The sequence below is a fragment of the Miscanthus floridulus genome, unplaced genomic scaffold (assembly GCF_019320115.1).
Source record: "Miscanthus floridulus cultivar M001 unplaced genomic scaffold, ASM1932011v1 fs_177_1_2, whole genome shotgun sequence".
NCBI lineage: Eukaryota > Viridiplantae > Streptophyta > Magnoliopsida > Poales > Poaceae > Miscanthus > Miscanthus floridulus.
The window spans coordinates 23,772-40,000 of NW_027096339.1; the positions used below are offsets into that span (position 1 = coordinate 23,772).

The 16,229-nt window shown below is 46.5% G+C and overlaps 3 protein-coding genes across 4 annotated transcripts; 1 reads left to right on the forward strand and 2 right to left on the reverse strand.

Annotated features, from left to right (window-relative positions):
• Positions 1-5,327: 5,327 nt before the first annotated feature.
• Positions 5,328-11,053, reverse strand: LOC136530690 (uncharacterized). The gene is made up of 6 exons (XM_066523409.1): positions 10,783-11,053; positions 9,446-9,621; positions 7,999-9,319; positions 7,374-7,643; positions 6,295-6,450; positions 5,328-5,942 (listed from the first exon to the last, which is right to left on the reverse strand). The coding sequence occupies exons 2-6, from the start codon at positions 9,454-9,456 to the stop codon at positions 5,823-5,825; spliced, it is 1,878 nt and encodes a 625-aa protein (XP_066379506.1). The 5' UTR covers positions 9,457-9,621; positions 10,783-11,053; the 3' UTR covers positions 5,328-5,822.
• Positions 11,054-11,815: 762 nt separating this feature from the next.
• Positions 11,816-14,493, forward strand: LOC136530691 (probable inactive UDP-arabinopyranose mutase 2). 2 transcript variants are annotated; one of them, XM_066523411.1, is made up of 3 exons: positions 11,816-12,197; positions 12,985-13,118; positions 13,271-14,493. In XM_066523411.1, exons 1-3 carry the CDS (start codon positions 12,087-12,089, stop codon positions 14,304-14,306), a joined length of 1,281 nt encoding a protein of 426 aa, XP_066379508.1. In that variant the 5' UTR covers positions 11,816-12,086; the 3' UTR covers positions 14,307-14,493. The 2 variants fall into 2 exon arrangements, with proteins under 2 accessions (XP_066379508.1, XP_066379507.1); XM_066523410.1 differs by having other exon boundaries at positions 11,818-12,201; positions 12,985-13,114; positions 13,202-14,493.
• Positions 14,494-14,691: 198 nt separating this feature from the next.
• On the reverse strand, positions 14,692-15,907 carry LOC136530693 (MAP3K epsilon protein kinase 1-like). The gene is made up of 3 exons (XM_066523412.1): positions 15,487-15,907; positions 15,288-15,402; positions 14,692-15,175 (listed from the first exon to the last, which is right to left on the reverse strand). The coding sequence occupies exons 1-3, from the start codon at positions 15,807-15,809 to the stop codon at positions 14,999-15,001; spliced, it is 615 nt and encodes a 204-aa protein (XP_066379509.1). The 5' UTR covers positions 15,810-15,907; the 3' UTR covers positions 14,692-14,998.
• Positions 15,908-16,229: the final 322 nt, after the last annotated feature.

Genomic DNA, 16,229 nt, shown 5'->3' on the forward strand with positions numbered 1-16,229 from the left:
GGAGTCGGCGTACGCCACCTCGGCCGCGGTTGCCGCGCTCCTTGCCGACCTCGGCTCGCCCACGTCGCACACCGTCCCCAAACTACTTTGATCCGTCCGTATATATAACTATGAATTGTAATATATAGAATCAGTACACCAAACATACTATGACTAGGTAGCTCGCCTGTAACTCAATATATATCCAAGAAGTTCAAATAATATGAATGGAATGTGCTAATATATGTATGCCGGCCGGACTTATATATCTGAGCACAATTTGACCGGTGAACAGATTGCCTGCTTTTGTTTATGATCCTGAAGCCGTTAGCAGTAGATTATTAGTTAGAAGGTTCCAAGAAGTAGGGATAAAAGGATGGGTGGCGACTACAACAGGTCACACTTGTTTGTTCACATCTCATGCACTATTCTCACTGATTTGGTCCCCTAAAGGGGCCATAGCCCACATGCATGCACACCGTGCAAATAACAAAACAGTGTAGACGATTGATCATGCAATCGACGAGAACATGGAAAAATAAAGCCATGGAGATGGGGCAAGAGGGCAATATATGCTTTTATTTAGTCCTTTTCGGCTAGTTAGTCTCAATACCATGAGACACATGGATGGATGGATGTTTGATGTTTCGATTATTTGTCCATTTGAAAGTAAAAGGTTAATCAAACGCCCATAACATGCACAGACTTTTTGCCAAGGTAGCTAATTAATCATTAATTGAGGGAAATCATGATGAAACGCTCATGTTCGATACTTATATATATACATATACCTTTATCCATAACCACGCAAAGCAAAACCTATATATATATATAGCATGGATGTTACACCTGATCATCAGTAGCTTTGCGGCTTTGCCAACGTGTATTTATTAATATGAAAACGCGTGATGCTGCCACGCATGTACGTAGCATGCCTTACAAGACACTTCACCCCTTTCATGAAAGGATCGCGACCAGCTAGCTAGGATCATAGGTAATCTAGCTAGCAAGACGCCACTTTCCTGAATATTGTACGTTGCACATGTATCTCTCACTTTTTTTTTTATTAAACTAATAAATATGTTCTCGTATTAATTACAACCGGACGACGTACAACTTTTACAATTTATCCTAATATATGTCTTTCAATTAAATTGAACACGCAACCTGCATGGACACGGGTAGTAAAGTTTGGATCGCAAGTGGGACAGTAAACCAATCAAATCTTATCTCTAATTCATCACATACTAAAGCCAGACTCTATGCTTGGCGGAGTGGAGGGACAAATTAAACGGACCGAAATAGAGGGTGGCGGACCAAATTAAAATCTAGAGAAAGGAGTGGAGGGAGAAGATGACATTAGTGGAACGTTTCTATTTTTAGTAGTCTTTCGCACTAACGGTTGTAAAAGTACCTGTAAAAACAAAAAAATTGTGTCGTTTACGAGTGTGTTTAGCGCGATTGCCTGGGTGTGACAGCTCATTAGCTGCTAGCTAGCTGGGTAGCATATTCAACCGCCAATCAGGAAAATCAGGGGGGACCAATGCAAAAGGTAACTGTTTCTTGCCCTCCGTCCTCATTTGGCAGCAGGGCAGACACTTGAAGGGAGATGAGTGTCATGGTCATGGAGCTGTAGCCAGCGAAGAGCCGATCGAAGCCGGCCGGGCCGTCGTCTTGCAGGACGTACGTTTTATTTAAGGGTTGGATTGGGCGATGTCTGCTGCTGCAGGGAAGAGAGGTAGCGGCTATCTCTCTGTGTCGACTGTTGCATCCACTAGCTTGCGTGGCCAGTGTACAGCAGGGCTAGCCTCTAATTAGGTAGTGCTTGTCATTATGCTTGCTAATAAGCTGGCATAAACATAATGGCACGAATTGATCGGTGCATCCGTGAGCTTTTGCTACAGAATTGGTGTGTGTGACGTAGCTTAGCGGTAGCGGAGCTGATCATGCGAGTTTAATTAGGAGTAGCATTTTAATTAGAATGAAAACGGTATGTAAAGCGATCTGAATGACCGAGCACTAAAAAAAATGGACCATAACTAACAATCCCAACTAGTAGGCTGGGCCAGCCCAACACAAGGGGTGAGGCAATAGAGAACAAATGTATGTAGGTGGCTGGCTTTGTAGTTTTGGCTAATTTATTATATTACTATATATCATATTATTTATACTAACATTTTATATAAAATTTGTCAGAAAAACATTTATAGAAAATAAAATTGGGTGCAGAACTGTACTTCCGTTGCCAAGTGCCCAAGTGGCAACAGATATGTATTTACTCCGGGGCCAATCATCACTTGCTGGGACTGGGATGCCGTACGCTTTTTCTCACAGCCTGTTCGCTTGTTCAGCCGCAGAAATCATCAGTTTCTTTTCAGCGGCGAGCCGAGGGGGGATATGATGGAGCAGTCGAGCTCGAGCAGAGCAAGCAATCTGGGCGGAGAGCGACGGGCGCGCGCGCCTGGCGACTGCGAGCGCACGGCGCTGGCAAGGTGCATGCGCGCGATCGTTTTCCAGACGGCGACGCGGCTAACGGCGCGGTCCCAGCGCGGCCGGGCGTCCGTCCCCCGCGGTCCGCGGCATGCATGTGGCTGACACACCTCCCGCGCGACACGGCACCAACCACCACTGCGGGGCACAGGGCACTAGCGCCCGCCCCCGGTCGCGCGCGCGAGCGAGGGGAGCCTGCGCCGCGCCGCGCACTACTAGTAGGCCGCTGTCATCATCATCGCCATCCACCCATCATGCATCCCGGTGCCCTACGACTACAACCACGACGTCGACGACCCCCCATCCCTCCTGTACTCATGCATGCGCCAGTAGGATACTTGTTTTTCCGTATCGGCCGGGCGCACGCCGGCACAATAATTGGTACGTACTCCTAGCTAGGCACGGTGGGTGCCGTCGTGTACGTACGGCGCACGCACAACGGGCCCCTACCCTGCGATTCTCCGACGAACCTACACGGTACCCATGCCGCCGTGCGTGCCCCGACCTGCACTGCATGTCTGCATGCATGCGCCGGCCGGCCTGTCCACAGTGCCGCACTTGTTGGACTGCACGGCCGCCGCCCGGCCGGTGATGTCCGATCCGCCGCAGGCCCTGCGCGCGATGAGACGAGACGAGACGCGTGGTGTGCCATGCAATCCATGGGTTGCCCCTGTAGCCGCAGGCTGTAGTCGCCGCCGGAACGGATCAGACCGGACGCAGGTAGGTGGTCATAGACTCATATATAGTCCCATATTACTGTACGACGGCACGGCACAGAGTGGTGGTACACATGCACCGCCGCACCACGCACCATCCGGTGCCGCGAATCCATTTCTATGCGAGGTGGTTGAGACGTTGTGGTTGCACAGAGAGCACCGCCGCCACCTCTCTCTCTCCAACTCCATCCGTCAGGTAGGAGTAGGAGACGTAGGAGAGAGGCAAGGCCATGCGTTTTCCAACAGACTTGGGTGGTGACGTCGGTCGTGCACTCGTGCGAGCGATGGATCGCGCAGCAGCAGCAGATAAAGCCTCTTTTCAACCCAACCCAAGGCTCTGTTTAGTTCCCTCCAAAACGTCAAATTTTTTAAGATTCTCCGTCACATCGAATACGAAAATACATGCATGAAGCATTAAATATAAATAAAAAATAAAACTAATTACATAGTTTAGACGAAATCCACGAGACGAATCTTTTAAGTCTAATTAGACTATGATTAGACACTAATTACCAAATAACAACAAAAACGCTACAGTATCGTTTTGCCAAATTTTTTCGCAATCTAAACTGGGCCCAAGGCTACCTTTTCCCTTTTCAAGTACACGGGCGAGGTGACGCGTCCATGATTGATCAGGTCAGGCCGGGGCCGGGCGCCCCCATGTCAATGCAAATTGCAAACCACTCTCGCTAGACGCCCCATTAACAGAGCTTTACCCATCCAAGACGCCTGCACTGCAAACAGTACGTCGTTTCCTGCCGTCTGCCTTGCCTTGGAACAATGACAGGAAAACAAAGAAACGCTCCGTGCAAATTAAAGCGTACACGCAGGCCGCCGGCAGGTGCAACGGCAACGCCAAGAGCCCAAGACGACGGCCGGCGCTGGCAGCAGGCGTCGCGCGTACACGGTACGTGTATTCCGCTGGAGCTGGACGCGCGGCTGGCGACGCCGACGCGCGCGGGACACTGACCTGCCGACCTAGCAGCACGAGCACGTGGTGGGGGCCGGCAGCCCGCCTCGGGCGCCTACCGACGGATAGCGAGGGCGGGCGGGTGCGTGCGCGGAGGAGCACCGCGACGGCCCCGGCCAGCTACTCTCTCGGCCCGTGCACACACACGAGCACGGGCACGGCGACATGCCACCTGCGCCCGGATCTGTGTCCCCCTCCTCGTCTCCTCGGCTTTTGACTACTCCATCGCCCAGCTCCACCAGTCCACCAGGCACCACCCACCCTATCCCTGGCCGGATTTGCCGCTGCTCTCAGCAGACTCCTCGTCTGCAGCTAGCTGCAAATCCCATGCCATGATGATGCAACTGGAACGCCTGGTCAGGCTCGCCCAGCGACGGAAACCGGAAAGCTACAGGGAGCTTGTGGCATGTTCCAGCTCCTAGGGATCACACACGGATGGTGTGGCCTGCTGGCTGCTGCTGTATTGCCTCGCCATGATTCCGAAGGGGACGGATGGGGTTGACATGCGTGCACTGCATCTGCATGGCCAGCTTGCCAAGGACGTGCTACAACTTGGTCAAGGCGGCCACCAGCCAGGGAGCGAGTGGTCGCAGGGTGCTCCGTGTTCGTGCTGGTGTTCGTGTGTCAGGCAGGGATGCGTGCACCAGCATGATTGCTTGCTTGACGCCCAAGCGGTGCAGCTGCAGCAGGTAGTATGTCACGGTTCCATCCAGCCCCGACCTGAGGAATCAGGAATGTGTGTATGCCTTTTCTCCTCCTGCATTCTCTATCTGTTCGTTAGACCTCGGGGGTTTTCTCGGCCTGCGTGAGAAGGTCTTCTTCCTTAAGCAAAAAGTTGCGGGGGCTGTCTGCCCACCGTAGGCCGAGTTTTTTTTTTTTATCTGCTCGTTAGTTGACCCAGGCACCGGGTCTAAAATCCGGAGGCTACTGGGACCAGCTAGCTAGAGCTGTTGTCCCTGTCACCTCGTGCAGCCGCTAGCAGTGCAGTGCAGGGGTTAGACTCAGCAACAGATATCCAGATTTGAATAGGCACACACGCACACACGAAGCAGAAGCGTCACTGTGAAGGGCAGACCATTGAGGAGTGCACGTTTCATGTTACAAGTTTAGACCTATTAACATATAAGAGCAACCACATTCAAATTTCAGGCATTCTGCGTCACTAATACATGTAAAACAAGAAAAAATGGGAGCCTTTTATGGACGTTAATCCTGGGAATTGTCAGTTGAGAAGTAGGTTTCTTCGAGCGATTAACAGTATCTCTGTGTGTACATAAGCAACTCTTGTTCACTTATACAATCTCTCCAGTTACAAAAAGATCATCAGAACAACACGCCTTTTGCTACATCATCTAAGAGCTATTGTCAAAGGTGTTGGGAGGAGGAAAAAAGGACCCAATCCTTTGGCCCATTAAGAACATATACGAAGATAGTACAGGGCAATGCACTCTACAGCATAGTACTCTGGTAGCTTCTGAAAATTTGCTGCTATTATTACTTTATCATCAAGGCTGCTTTAGCAGCACAAGGCCAGGACGGGTACAGAGAACTGTATAATCTAAGAGCAAATAAAGTAGAAAAGAAAAGAAACGTGATGGTGAGAGCAGAGGATCCTCTAGCCAAACACAAACCAGATCAAAACTTTCGAGAGGATTGCAGCACAGACCCTAAGGCGCCATGAGCCCTTGGATCGTGTATTGAAGAGACTTTGCCCAGTCTTCCTTGAAAAGTAAAGTTTGTAGTGTCTTCATAACATTATAATCTGGATCCAACTTGCGTTGCCAGCCCTGTGATAAAAATGAAAAGAATTGAAGAATCACAAACGGAAAAGGAATGCCTACGAAAGGTATTCTTGCAATTAAGAGACAAAGGTGTAATACACAAATAGACAATAACGTAAAGCAGTTTACATAGCCACATTGTGGAATCCTATCTGCTTACGAATGAACGCATCATCTTAGCTGGAAATTAGACAAATAAAAGAACTACAGGAGGAGCAAGATGTGTAGAATCAAAATTACAAAAACAATGCAGAGTTTATAACACAAACATGGCTAAGTTGGCTTAAAGCTCTCCAAATAAAAAAAGAGTAATCTGAGAGTAAAATTTGGTGAAGTAAAAACAAGTCATGTAAGTCACCTCAAGAACTAATGTAGTCACCATGACAGTACAAACATTGCCATCGATATTCACTTTGTGACGTCGAACTTGCTCAAGCAGCTGGTGCATACACTCAGCTGGGTGGACAGTATCACCTTCAGCAGTGCCCCAAAAAGAGAATGATCGTTCAACTTCCTGTAGCATAAATTAAGTTACGAATTCTCAACAATCACACTCATAAAAATAAATTAACACAACTATCATTTGCAATAGCCATTTTCATCAAAAGAGAAGAGTTACTGTTCACTGATGAGATTGCACAAAAATACATAGGAAAGAGTATCCAACATTGAGTTCTGGCACATTATAGTGCATCTAGGGTGTCACTTTTTACCATCAAATTTGTCCATCCAAATATGATATTTTACTGACAAACTTTAAGGGTAGAATATAATTTCTGTGGCAGCATAAGGCCACATACCAGACCAAATGTGCATGCATCAGAGACTACCGCATGTCCACACAGCATCAGAAATCAATGAATCAGCTTCAATTTTTTTATTATTATTATTTTCCTAGAATCTCAGGCTTTGTGACACCACCTCTGATAATATTCCCTCTTTTGTAATGAGACCATTCCCATTGCAGGAACAGATTACAGATCAAGGAGACAACAAATAGGCAAATATACAACACGGCTAATGAGATTGGACCAAATGTTCGCCCATTAATGACTCTGACCGCTGAACCTCTTTCATAGCATCAATAAAGGAGTTTGAGTGTGGACAAAATTGGAGTTACATTGAGAACAACAGTACTATCCAGTCCAAGAAAATAAACATACGTAACAAAACAGAGGAAGCACCAAATTGGCACTTTCCTGACCCTAAACCAAGTCGTAGCAACCTATAAATTCAAAGAAAAATTGTCATCTCCAGTTTCTGCTGGTAATCTATATTGTGCAGATACATTTTGTGAAATTGAAGGTAAATGCTACAGGCCACCAATTACAGTAGTATGGCCTGTTTTATCATGGAAAAGGAGAGAGAATCCTCGCCAATAAAATCCAAGTTTCTATCACCAATGAAAAGACTAGTTGTAAGGTAGCGATAAATTACCTCAATAAAAGCTCTTGGATTTGGGCAATTCTGTTGTTTTGACAACTTTAGAGTACTTTCTGCAGCTGTACGACCATCTCGGCGAGCAACAGCCTTGAAGAACTCGAGTAAATTCACACGGTCATTGCTTGAAAGTTCAGCAGTCATTCCTACATCCAGGAAGACTACATGTGGCCTTGACTTTATAAGGGTGCTATTTGAGTTCTTTGGTTGTACAACACGGACTAAAATATTTCCTGGGTGCATATCTGCATGGACGAAATTATCAACCTGTAAAAGGACACAAAATGACCAAAAATGTTAGCTGTAAATACAAGCTCTAAAAAAGTAAAAAAATATACCTATGAATAACTATGCTGAAAAGCCTGCAATAGATATGTTTGCTTCAGAAATTTTATCGGTGGGCTCACAATCTTGAATCCAGAATTAGTAATCTCTTATAGCAATTATTTTCCAGGACAAAGCAGCAAAAAGTGTCATTTTGATGCATAAATAAAATATTGAAGTCTCTTCAAACTTTACAACATATAATCCAGATTTCACATAGTACTAATTTCTTCAGTTGTTCAAATTAGGTAGTCATATATACTGAATGAGGATGCTACGATGTCTAAAAATACATTACCAGTAGCATTTTCAAGAGAGCATGAGTGCCAATATGGGCCAGAGCACTTTTAATTCGATCATGTCCCTCAAGGTCATCAACATAGTGTGATACACTCTCCCCATGCTCGTAAGTCTCGACCAAAACAGCAGGATGAACAAGTGGATAAAGAGGTCTTGGGAAAGATACATCCTTCCACCTTCGGAAGTTGTAGATAAACCGGCTCAGGTGAGCAGCTTCCCTTGCAAGGTCAACTTGAGACATCATGAAGACAGCAAACTGTTGTACACTCTCATCCAAGCGCAACCAATTCAGCGTGGGGATATATCTAGAAATTTTTGCTACTGCATTGATGATATTGAAATCCCTTCTTATCGAGTCTCCTACACCAGGATGTCTTACTTTTACTGCAACTGTTACACGTTTTGTCTGCTGATTGGGATACCGGAATCGTAAAACAGCCCGATGCACTTGAGCAACACTTCCAGATGCAACAGGGTTCTCTTCAAAATTCTCAAAAATGTCTGATAGCTTTCGACCAAAAGCTTTCTCAACAGTTTTCTTGGTATACTTAAAGCTGTGAGCTGGTGCTTTTGTGTGCAGCTTTGACAATTCAGTACAAAGGTCACTTGGAAACAGATCAGGGCGTGTTGCAGCCCATTGCCCCCATTTGATAAACGCAGGACCGGCAAGCTCCAAAGTACGATGGACAAGCCGAAGCCATGTTTTCCTATACTTACTGCCAAGAGTCTCTGCAAATGGGGCCATCAGTATACTCGGAGTGAACAGCAATGCCAAATATATTGATCTGAAGATTATAATAACCAGCTCTACTGCCGAATATATTAGAGAGGTAACGTAAATACGGCCATCCTGAGCTCGCTCACGTATAGGGTAGTATTCACCATCTGCAGATGTCTTCTGAGCTAGCATTACCTCTCCCGCAATGAAAGCAACGAGGTAAGGAGCTATATTAGACCTACTCACAGCCAAGACAATGGCACAAGCAACCCTACTCAAAAATGGAGATGTTTTTGGTGCACGAGAACCCATTGCCACAAGTCGCTTCCAAGCAAGTTGACTCTGAAATGCATTCTGGCTACAAGACGAAAGAATTGAGAACTTCCTCACACCAGTGCTCCAGTGTAAGCCATCATTTGCTCTTCCCAACATGTAGGAGGTGCTTGGACCATTATGAACCCTCCCATGCAAAAAGGCCCTGCTGGAATAACCCAAACCAAAGGCAAAGCTTGAGGTAATGTTTTGGCCAGTAGCAGTGTTGGGTTTTGAGGAGACCAAAAGGGCTTGAGCAAGTTTTCTGCTCTTCCCTAAGTGGGCAAACCTGGATGTCACAGGGGAGCAACTTACACTTCAGCATTGGGCAATCAGCACCAGGGCATCACACTAACTAGCATAGAAATATAGAATGTAATAAACTCTGTAGGATAATAACAGCCGAAGATCTGACCTTGACATCATGGCGTTTCTCCTGAGGATGATGCGTCACGGCGGGATCACAGGGGTGGGCTTAGCGAGGGGCATGGGGTTAATCTTCTGCGAGAAGAAGCTGCACCAGCACCTTAGAATCCCAAGTTCTCTATGGCGTCGACTTGACTGGGCTCGATCGTGCGTAGGAGGAAGGGCCTAATCAAAGCATCGATGGATGGATTAGATAAGCGCTGCACTACGCAGCAGCAAAATCCCCTACTAACTGATGCTGACGAGAAAATTGTTATTATAGGACGTGAAATAATGGGCTTCGTTATTATAGGACTTCAATCGTCGACTTCGCTAAAACGATATTTAAAACGTTGGCACTTTGTTTTACATGACATTTGGTCTTTTTAATCACTTTTCTCATTTCAAATACATGTATTTTGTCATGGGATGACCGTATTGCCCTTCAGTCATATTCACCTAAGAGTGGGCAGGCAGGTGCGTGGGTTGCCTGGCTACTGCCGCCGCCGCCTGGCCTGGCTGGTTGGCAGGCTTGCCGCCGCCGCCGCCTGGGCAAGTTGGCTGGCACGCTTGCCGCCGCCGCCAGGGTATGTCACACATTATTAAAATTCACAAAAATACAGTAAAAATTCCCAGAAAATTACAATAAAATTATGTCCCTATCGCAGATTTCTACAAGATCGCTGCACTGCTTACCCTTTCTTGCCATGAAACCGAGATCTTGTAGAAATCTGCGATAGGGACAGAATTTTACTCTAATTTTCTGGGATTTTTTACTGTACAACAACAACAACAAAGCCTTTAAGTCCCAAACAAGTTGGGGTAGGCTAGAGTTGAAACCCAACAGAAGCAATCAAGGTTCAGGCACGTGAATTTTACTGTATTTTTGTGAATTTTAATAATGTGTGACATACCCCCGCGGCGGCGGCAAGCGTGCCAGCCAGCCTGCCTAGGCGGCGGCGGCGGCAAGCCTGCCAGCCTGCCTAGGCCAGGCGACGGCGGCAGCAGCCAGGCAGCCCACGCACCTGCCTGCCCACTCTTACGTGAATATGACTTAAGGGCAATACGGTCATCCCATGACAAAATACATGTATTTGAAATGAGAAAAGTGATTAAAAGGACCAAATGTCATGTAAAACAAAGTACCAACGTTTCAAATGTCGTTTTAGCGAAGTCGACAATTGAAGTCCTATAATAGCGAAGCCCATTGTTTCACGTCCTATAATAGCAATTTTCTCGATGCTGACAATGGAATATTTTGATTCGAATGCCCAGAGCATTTTAAACACATCACGGAATCGAATTCGCGCTCAGAAGAATCCACCCAAGCAAGCTAGGGTTCCTTACCAACCAGAGATCAATCCAGGCCGTGGCGGATCTCCGCTCCACCCTCAATCCAACACCGGAAGGGATTGGGGGAGGGAGGCCACGGCGGCTACGACCAAGAAGGAGGGGTTCCTCCGGTGCCGCCGTGTCGTGGTGTGGCTGGCTGGCGTGCTCCGGTGTGTCCGGAGGCTGGGGGAGGCGGCGGGTTCGGCGGCGCGCGGCTCGGGCGCTTGAGAAGCAGAGGACGACGCTGTGAGGTCGAAACAGAGCTATGCGCCTGCCTTGATGTCTAGCGCGTGCCGGGCCAGCCCTGGGCTGATGCACTTGGCGTGGGCCGTTCGCAGCCGGACACCAATCGGGCCATACCGCCGCGCGTCGACCGTCCGAGTGAGTGGCCACCAATCGGCCGCGTTGCATGCTGCGCCCGAAGTGGACCACAAAATGGGCCTATATCGGCCCATCCCAGTCTTACCTCACACCGTCACACGGAAAAGACTAATCCACTTTCCTCAACAAAAAAAGAAAAAAAAAAGAAAAGGAAAAAGGCTAATCCACACGACAAAGCAAAAGCATCCATCTAACTCGTATCACCACTAGACGCAGAGTTGCGTAAACTTGCATAGGTAACACGAATTGTTTATAAACTCATATAAGTACAGGTAAACTACGTAACACGGAGGGTGCAAGGGTAGTTTAGTAGGAATTAAAAAACAGGATCCTAATACGTCTTGGAATCGAACTCTATATCATTGATATATGCGAGTTACCTCTAACTTGTAAGTCTGCAAGTGATCTAAAGTGATGTTTAAAATTTAGCATTCACAAAATATGCTAAAGTGGTCTAGAGTCTAGTAACCAACTAAACTTTAGACCACGGGATACAGACAGAACCTTACTATCATCGTATAAATCATGTAATTTAAGAAAATCATATCACTCGAGAAATACAAAATTGATGTGATTTTTTAGCCACCCATCACACAAAAGTGACCACTCTTCGGATCACGAAGGCAAAGCGTACCGACAAGGGGAAGGCAGAAAACCGTGGGAAAACGAGGGGGAGACGGGGAAAACGCCGTGAAAAGTCGCCGATAGGTGCACGGGTCGCGGTCGTCGCCTCCTCGGCCTCCCTGGCCTTCGGCTCGGCCGGGCTCTACTCCTACGCTGCCCTGCTGGCAAACGCAGCACGAAGCGGGCGTGGGGAGCAGTGCGGTTGGCGAGGATCGAGGGCAGCAACGTGGCGTGGCACGGCCGCGAGGGGGAGACGCCTTTGCTTCGAGGGGAGAGTTGCTATAAAAGGGCGCTCGAGATCCAGATCTGGGCCGATGCGACCGCCCTCGCTGCTCTCCCTCACCCTCGACTCCGCGCTCCTCCGCATCGCCCACATCGCCGACCTCTCCCACCTCCCCGACCACCTCGTCATCGACCTCTTCCGTGTAGGTACCCCGCCGCGCCCTGCGCCCCTCTCGAATCTGTCCCCACTACTGGTTGATCCTGTTCCTGTACTGGTGCCAAGGCTACACGTCCGCGTGCGTGGTTTCGGTTTGGGCACATTTTGCGATGTGGAATTAGTAGTTTCGGATTGATCATGGTGGGCTGGGCTTCGCTTGTCCGCTGTTCAGTGGTTATATATGCTGCCTCATCCGTTCTAGTTACATGCTGTGCCGCGTGCACGTTTGATAGAACTTGTGGAATTGTAGGAGGGGGCGAGCCAGGGTTACGATCAGTTGTTATGGGATCTCACGCTTTGCTAAAAGTTGTCAAATGCGGTGATGTGTCAGCAGTTTTAATTGTGTTTCCTTGTTTGATACTGCATTGATTTAGTTGATCTTGTTAATGCTACCTAAAAAGAATTGGAGTTATGGTAAATCAGTCATGAATTGGATTTATTGGTTAATCAGTCATGAATTGGATTTATTGGTTAATCAGTCATGATCGAGTTGACAAGGTGTGCAGAACCAGTATGGGATGCTTTAATGATGGTCATAATGAGGCACTCCATAAGCCCACAGCTTTGCAAACAGTAGTGTCACAATTCGGTTTCTGAACCCACACATTTGGAATTTGGGAATCATTTATCATTTTCTAGTTATGATGATGTAGGTGAAATCATATCACAGCCTCACAGGAGTGTGCGGACTGATGTCCTCTTATGTTACGAGCGATTCAATATTTACACACATAGAATATGTTTTGTAATGTGCTCTTGCATTTTTATTGCAGAGAACCCTCAGTGCTGGTAAGCTGACAGAGAAAGTTCTCAAGTTGTTTCTAGCAACCGGCTGTGAGGAGATCATCTTGGCTGTTCAGTTGCTCAACATTAAGCAGCCACTCGTACCAGTCCTTCCCACAAGTATGTTTACACCATATTACCCTTTGTTCATTCAGTTATTATGCTCACATCAGCTTTTGTGTTGACATGGCATCTGCTTGTCTGCAGGGTGCTCTGAGAGGTTCTAGACCTGCTGCTGCTTAGATCACTTTGATTACCTGAGAAGATGCCTTTGGAAATTCAAGATAGTGAGGTTGACATTGTGATTGCGGCACTCCAGCCCAACCTGACCACTTTCTTTGAGGCATGGCTGCCATTTTTCTCTCGTTTCCACATCATTGTTGTCAAAGATCCAGACATGACAGAGGATCTTCAAATCCCTACAGGTTTTGATCTCAAGGTTTACACCAAGTCAGATATTAATGGGGTGCTTGGTGCCTCATCCATAAACTTCTCTGGTCACTCATGCCGTTACTTTGGGTATCTTGTCTCACGCAAGAAGTATGTGATTTCAATTGATGACAATTGCCTCCCAGCGAAGGACACTGCTGGGTCGACTGTTGATGTTGTTGCACAGCACATGGCCAATCTGAAAACACCTGCTACACCTTTCTTTTTCAACACACTCTATGATCCATACAGGAAAGGTGCTGACTTTGTCCGTGGTTACCCATTCAGCCTGCGTGAGGGGGTTGAGTGCATGCTCTCATGTGGTTTGTGGATGCATAATGCTGACTACGACCCAATGACTCATGTTGTGAAGAGAAATCAACGAAACACAACCTATGTGGATGCTGTGATGACAGTTCCGCTTGGTGCGATGCTACCTGTGAGTGGGATAAATGTTGCATTCAACCGCGATGTGCTGGGGCCTGCTATGTTCCCAGGCCTGCGTCTCCGAAATGAAGGGAAGCACAGATGGGATACCCTTGAAGACATATGGAATGGCTTATGTGCTAAAGTAGTTTGCGACAGCTTGGGGTATGGTGTGAAGACTGGACTGCCTTATGTGATGAGAAGTGATGCAGAAGCAGGTAAAGCTCTGGAGAGCTTGAAAGATTGGGAAGGCGTAAAAATCATGGATGATGTTCTTCCATTCTTCCAGTCGCTCAAGCTATCGAGGACTGCAGTTACTGTTGACGATTGTGTTAAGGAGCTAGCTGGAATTGTCCGTGAGAAGCTAGGACCCAAGAATGCAATCTTCACCAAAGCAGCCGATGCCATGGTGGAATGGAACAACCTCTGGAAAGCACATGGAGCTCAGAATGCATAGATGTTTGTGTGTTACCTACAAAGCATCTATAATTGTTTGGAATACTTGTTTTTCAGTTTTAAATTCTCCTTATGGAACTCTTGAAGCTGAAATAAACAACAGTCCTGTATGCCGTGAATTTGGCATTAGTAGTTGAGCATCTCATTGTATACGCTTAAGAATTATGTAATGTAATGCATGAAAAGAACCTGTGATGTTTTCTTGCATCTTGTTAAACGGGACTCTGCTAAGAGGCTGGACACCAGCTCAGCTTAACGCAACCTCTGGGCAGCCGCTATCAAAATCTGTGCTTTGTGGATCCACAATATCAGCCATTTATCTTTAGTGCAAGAAAGCGCTGTATACCAAATATATTTCTTAAGACCAATTGCAGCACACCCAGAAGTATCTTGCAAAATTTACTAACATAAAACAAAATGTCAACATGGGTTTTGTATTTTTAATTAGATGTCTAATTTACAATTTCTTCACTAACATACGCTAAATATAAACAACCCTTAAGGATAGAAAGCTCATTTTATCCTGCACCTAAACGTTGAACCTTTCTCCAGAAAAAAGGGGGATCAGGTACAACAAGGGAGTCTGGTGCTCATGCGAAATCACCACAGCAGAAAAGGAGGCAAAAAGAAAGACACCTTTTCCTCTAGGGCAAACATATACAACTTGAGAGGAAAACACATGACCCACTAAAATCACAATACTGTATTGATGTGCAGCGCTTTCAGCAATGAGGTGGCCATTTGTTTGACCAACACCTGTTGGCCGCCCCGTTGTCCATCCCTGCGTTCTTCAATGAGGTTCTGCAGCTTCTGAGGGAGGTCATTCTCTACTATGAGCTGCTTTGGTCGAGGATGGTGCTCATAGACAACCTGGAAAAATACATAAACCACAAAGTTGAAACTCTACAAACTACAAGAATCATTTCATTCACAGTGAGCGTCCTAAAATCCAGGACTATCCAGCTAAGGCTAGGCATCAAACCTTTATGAGTTTCAGCAGAGTCAAGCGGGCAATAGCTTCTCGATGGTCAAGTCTTGCAATGAGCAATGTTGTCAAACCATTGGTGGCCATTGCTGTATTTAGCCTAGAAGATTTCCTGCCAAAAACATGTATACAATGTACAGATCAGTAATCTGCAGCATGATTGCAACTAATAAGGAAATATGCCTTATACACTTACGTGATTATCTTCAAGAAAGCGTCCAATGTATGGACAAAATACTGTTCTGGGCAGTCTTGGAAGAACTTCACTAATTTCTGAATGGCCTCTTTTTTCAACAGTGCCTGTTCTACTTTTCTGTGATCATTATCATGAGCCAAACAAACAGCAATAGAATCTAATGCCGTGCATGCCCATGCATCATCCTCCAACAGATTTAAGTACACATCTAACCCTCCATGAACCCTCAACTGCTCTCTGGAGTTGCGAGAAGCATGAGCCATATCACACAGCAAAGGCAGGGCATATTGCCTCAGAGGTGAGTCTGACATGACAAAATTCATCAAGTGAGGGATGATTCCATTTTCAGCTGCTTGTTCCTGTCTTCTTTTATTAATCTTGCAAAGGTTGAACAAAGCATTGAGGACCTAGAGGCAGAAAGGCAGAGGCAGTCAATTATGTGCTCAGAAAATAGCGCAACACAAGGCAAATTATCTGCTGAGAAATTAGTTAGCATTTAATAGCATCAGATTTCAACTAAAAAGGTACAAAAAAAAAGAACACAGCTACAAGCACATGTCATCTTGTAGACAATGCTGTTCTGCTGTCTACAGTTTTCTCACTCTAAGCAATAAGTAAGATGTTTTGCTACTCCAACTATGAGTATGTGATATGTATTGCATACTGCTATAACAAGGCATCAAATGAAGTATAGTATTGTTACTTCACTCGTTTAGGCATGGTCCCACTCCCACTCCCGCAGC

Bases quoted from the DNA above. Each gene is read 5' to 3' on its own strand.
- LOC136530693 (XM_066523412.1), bottom strand. From the start codon at position 15,809: ATGAATTTTGTCATGTCAGACTCACCTCTGAGGCAATATGCCCTGCCT. The intron at 15,403-15,486 runs GTAAGTGTATAA...TGTTTTTGGCAG, and splicing joins GCTTTCTTGAAGATAATCAC to GAAATCTTCTAGGCTAAATA. The intron at 15,176-15,287 runs GTTTGATGCCTA...GTATTTTTCCAG, and splicing joins CTCTGCTGAAACTCATAAAG to GTTGTCTATGAGCACCATCC.
- LOC136530691 (XM_066523411.1), top strand. From the start codon at position 12,087: ATGCGACCGCCCTCGCTGCTCTCCCTCACCCTCGACTCCGCGCTCCTC. The intron at 12,198-12,984 runs GTAGGTACCCCG...TTTTTATTGCAG, and splicing joins TCGTCATCGACCTCTTCCGT to AGAACCCTCAGTGCTGGTAA. The intron at 13,119-13,270 runs GTTTACACCATA...GATGCCTTTGGA, and splicing joins CCAGTCCTTCCCACAAGTAT to AATTCAAGATAGTGAGGTTG.
- LOC136530690 (XM_066523409.1), bottom strand. The intron at 7,644-7,998 runs GTAATGTATTTT...GTCCTTTTACAG, and splicing joins CTCTCTTGAAAATGCTACTG to GTTGATAATTTCGTCCATGC. The intron at 6,451-7,373 runs GTAATTTATCGC...TTTATGCTACAG, and splicing joins ATCCAAGAGCTTTTATTGAG to GAAGTTGAACGATCATTCTC.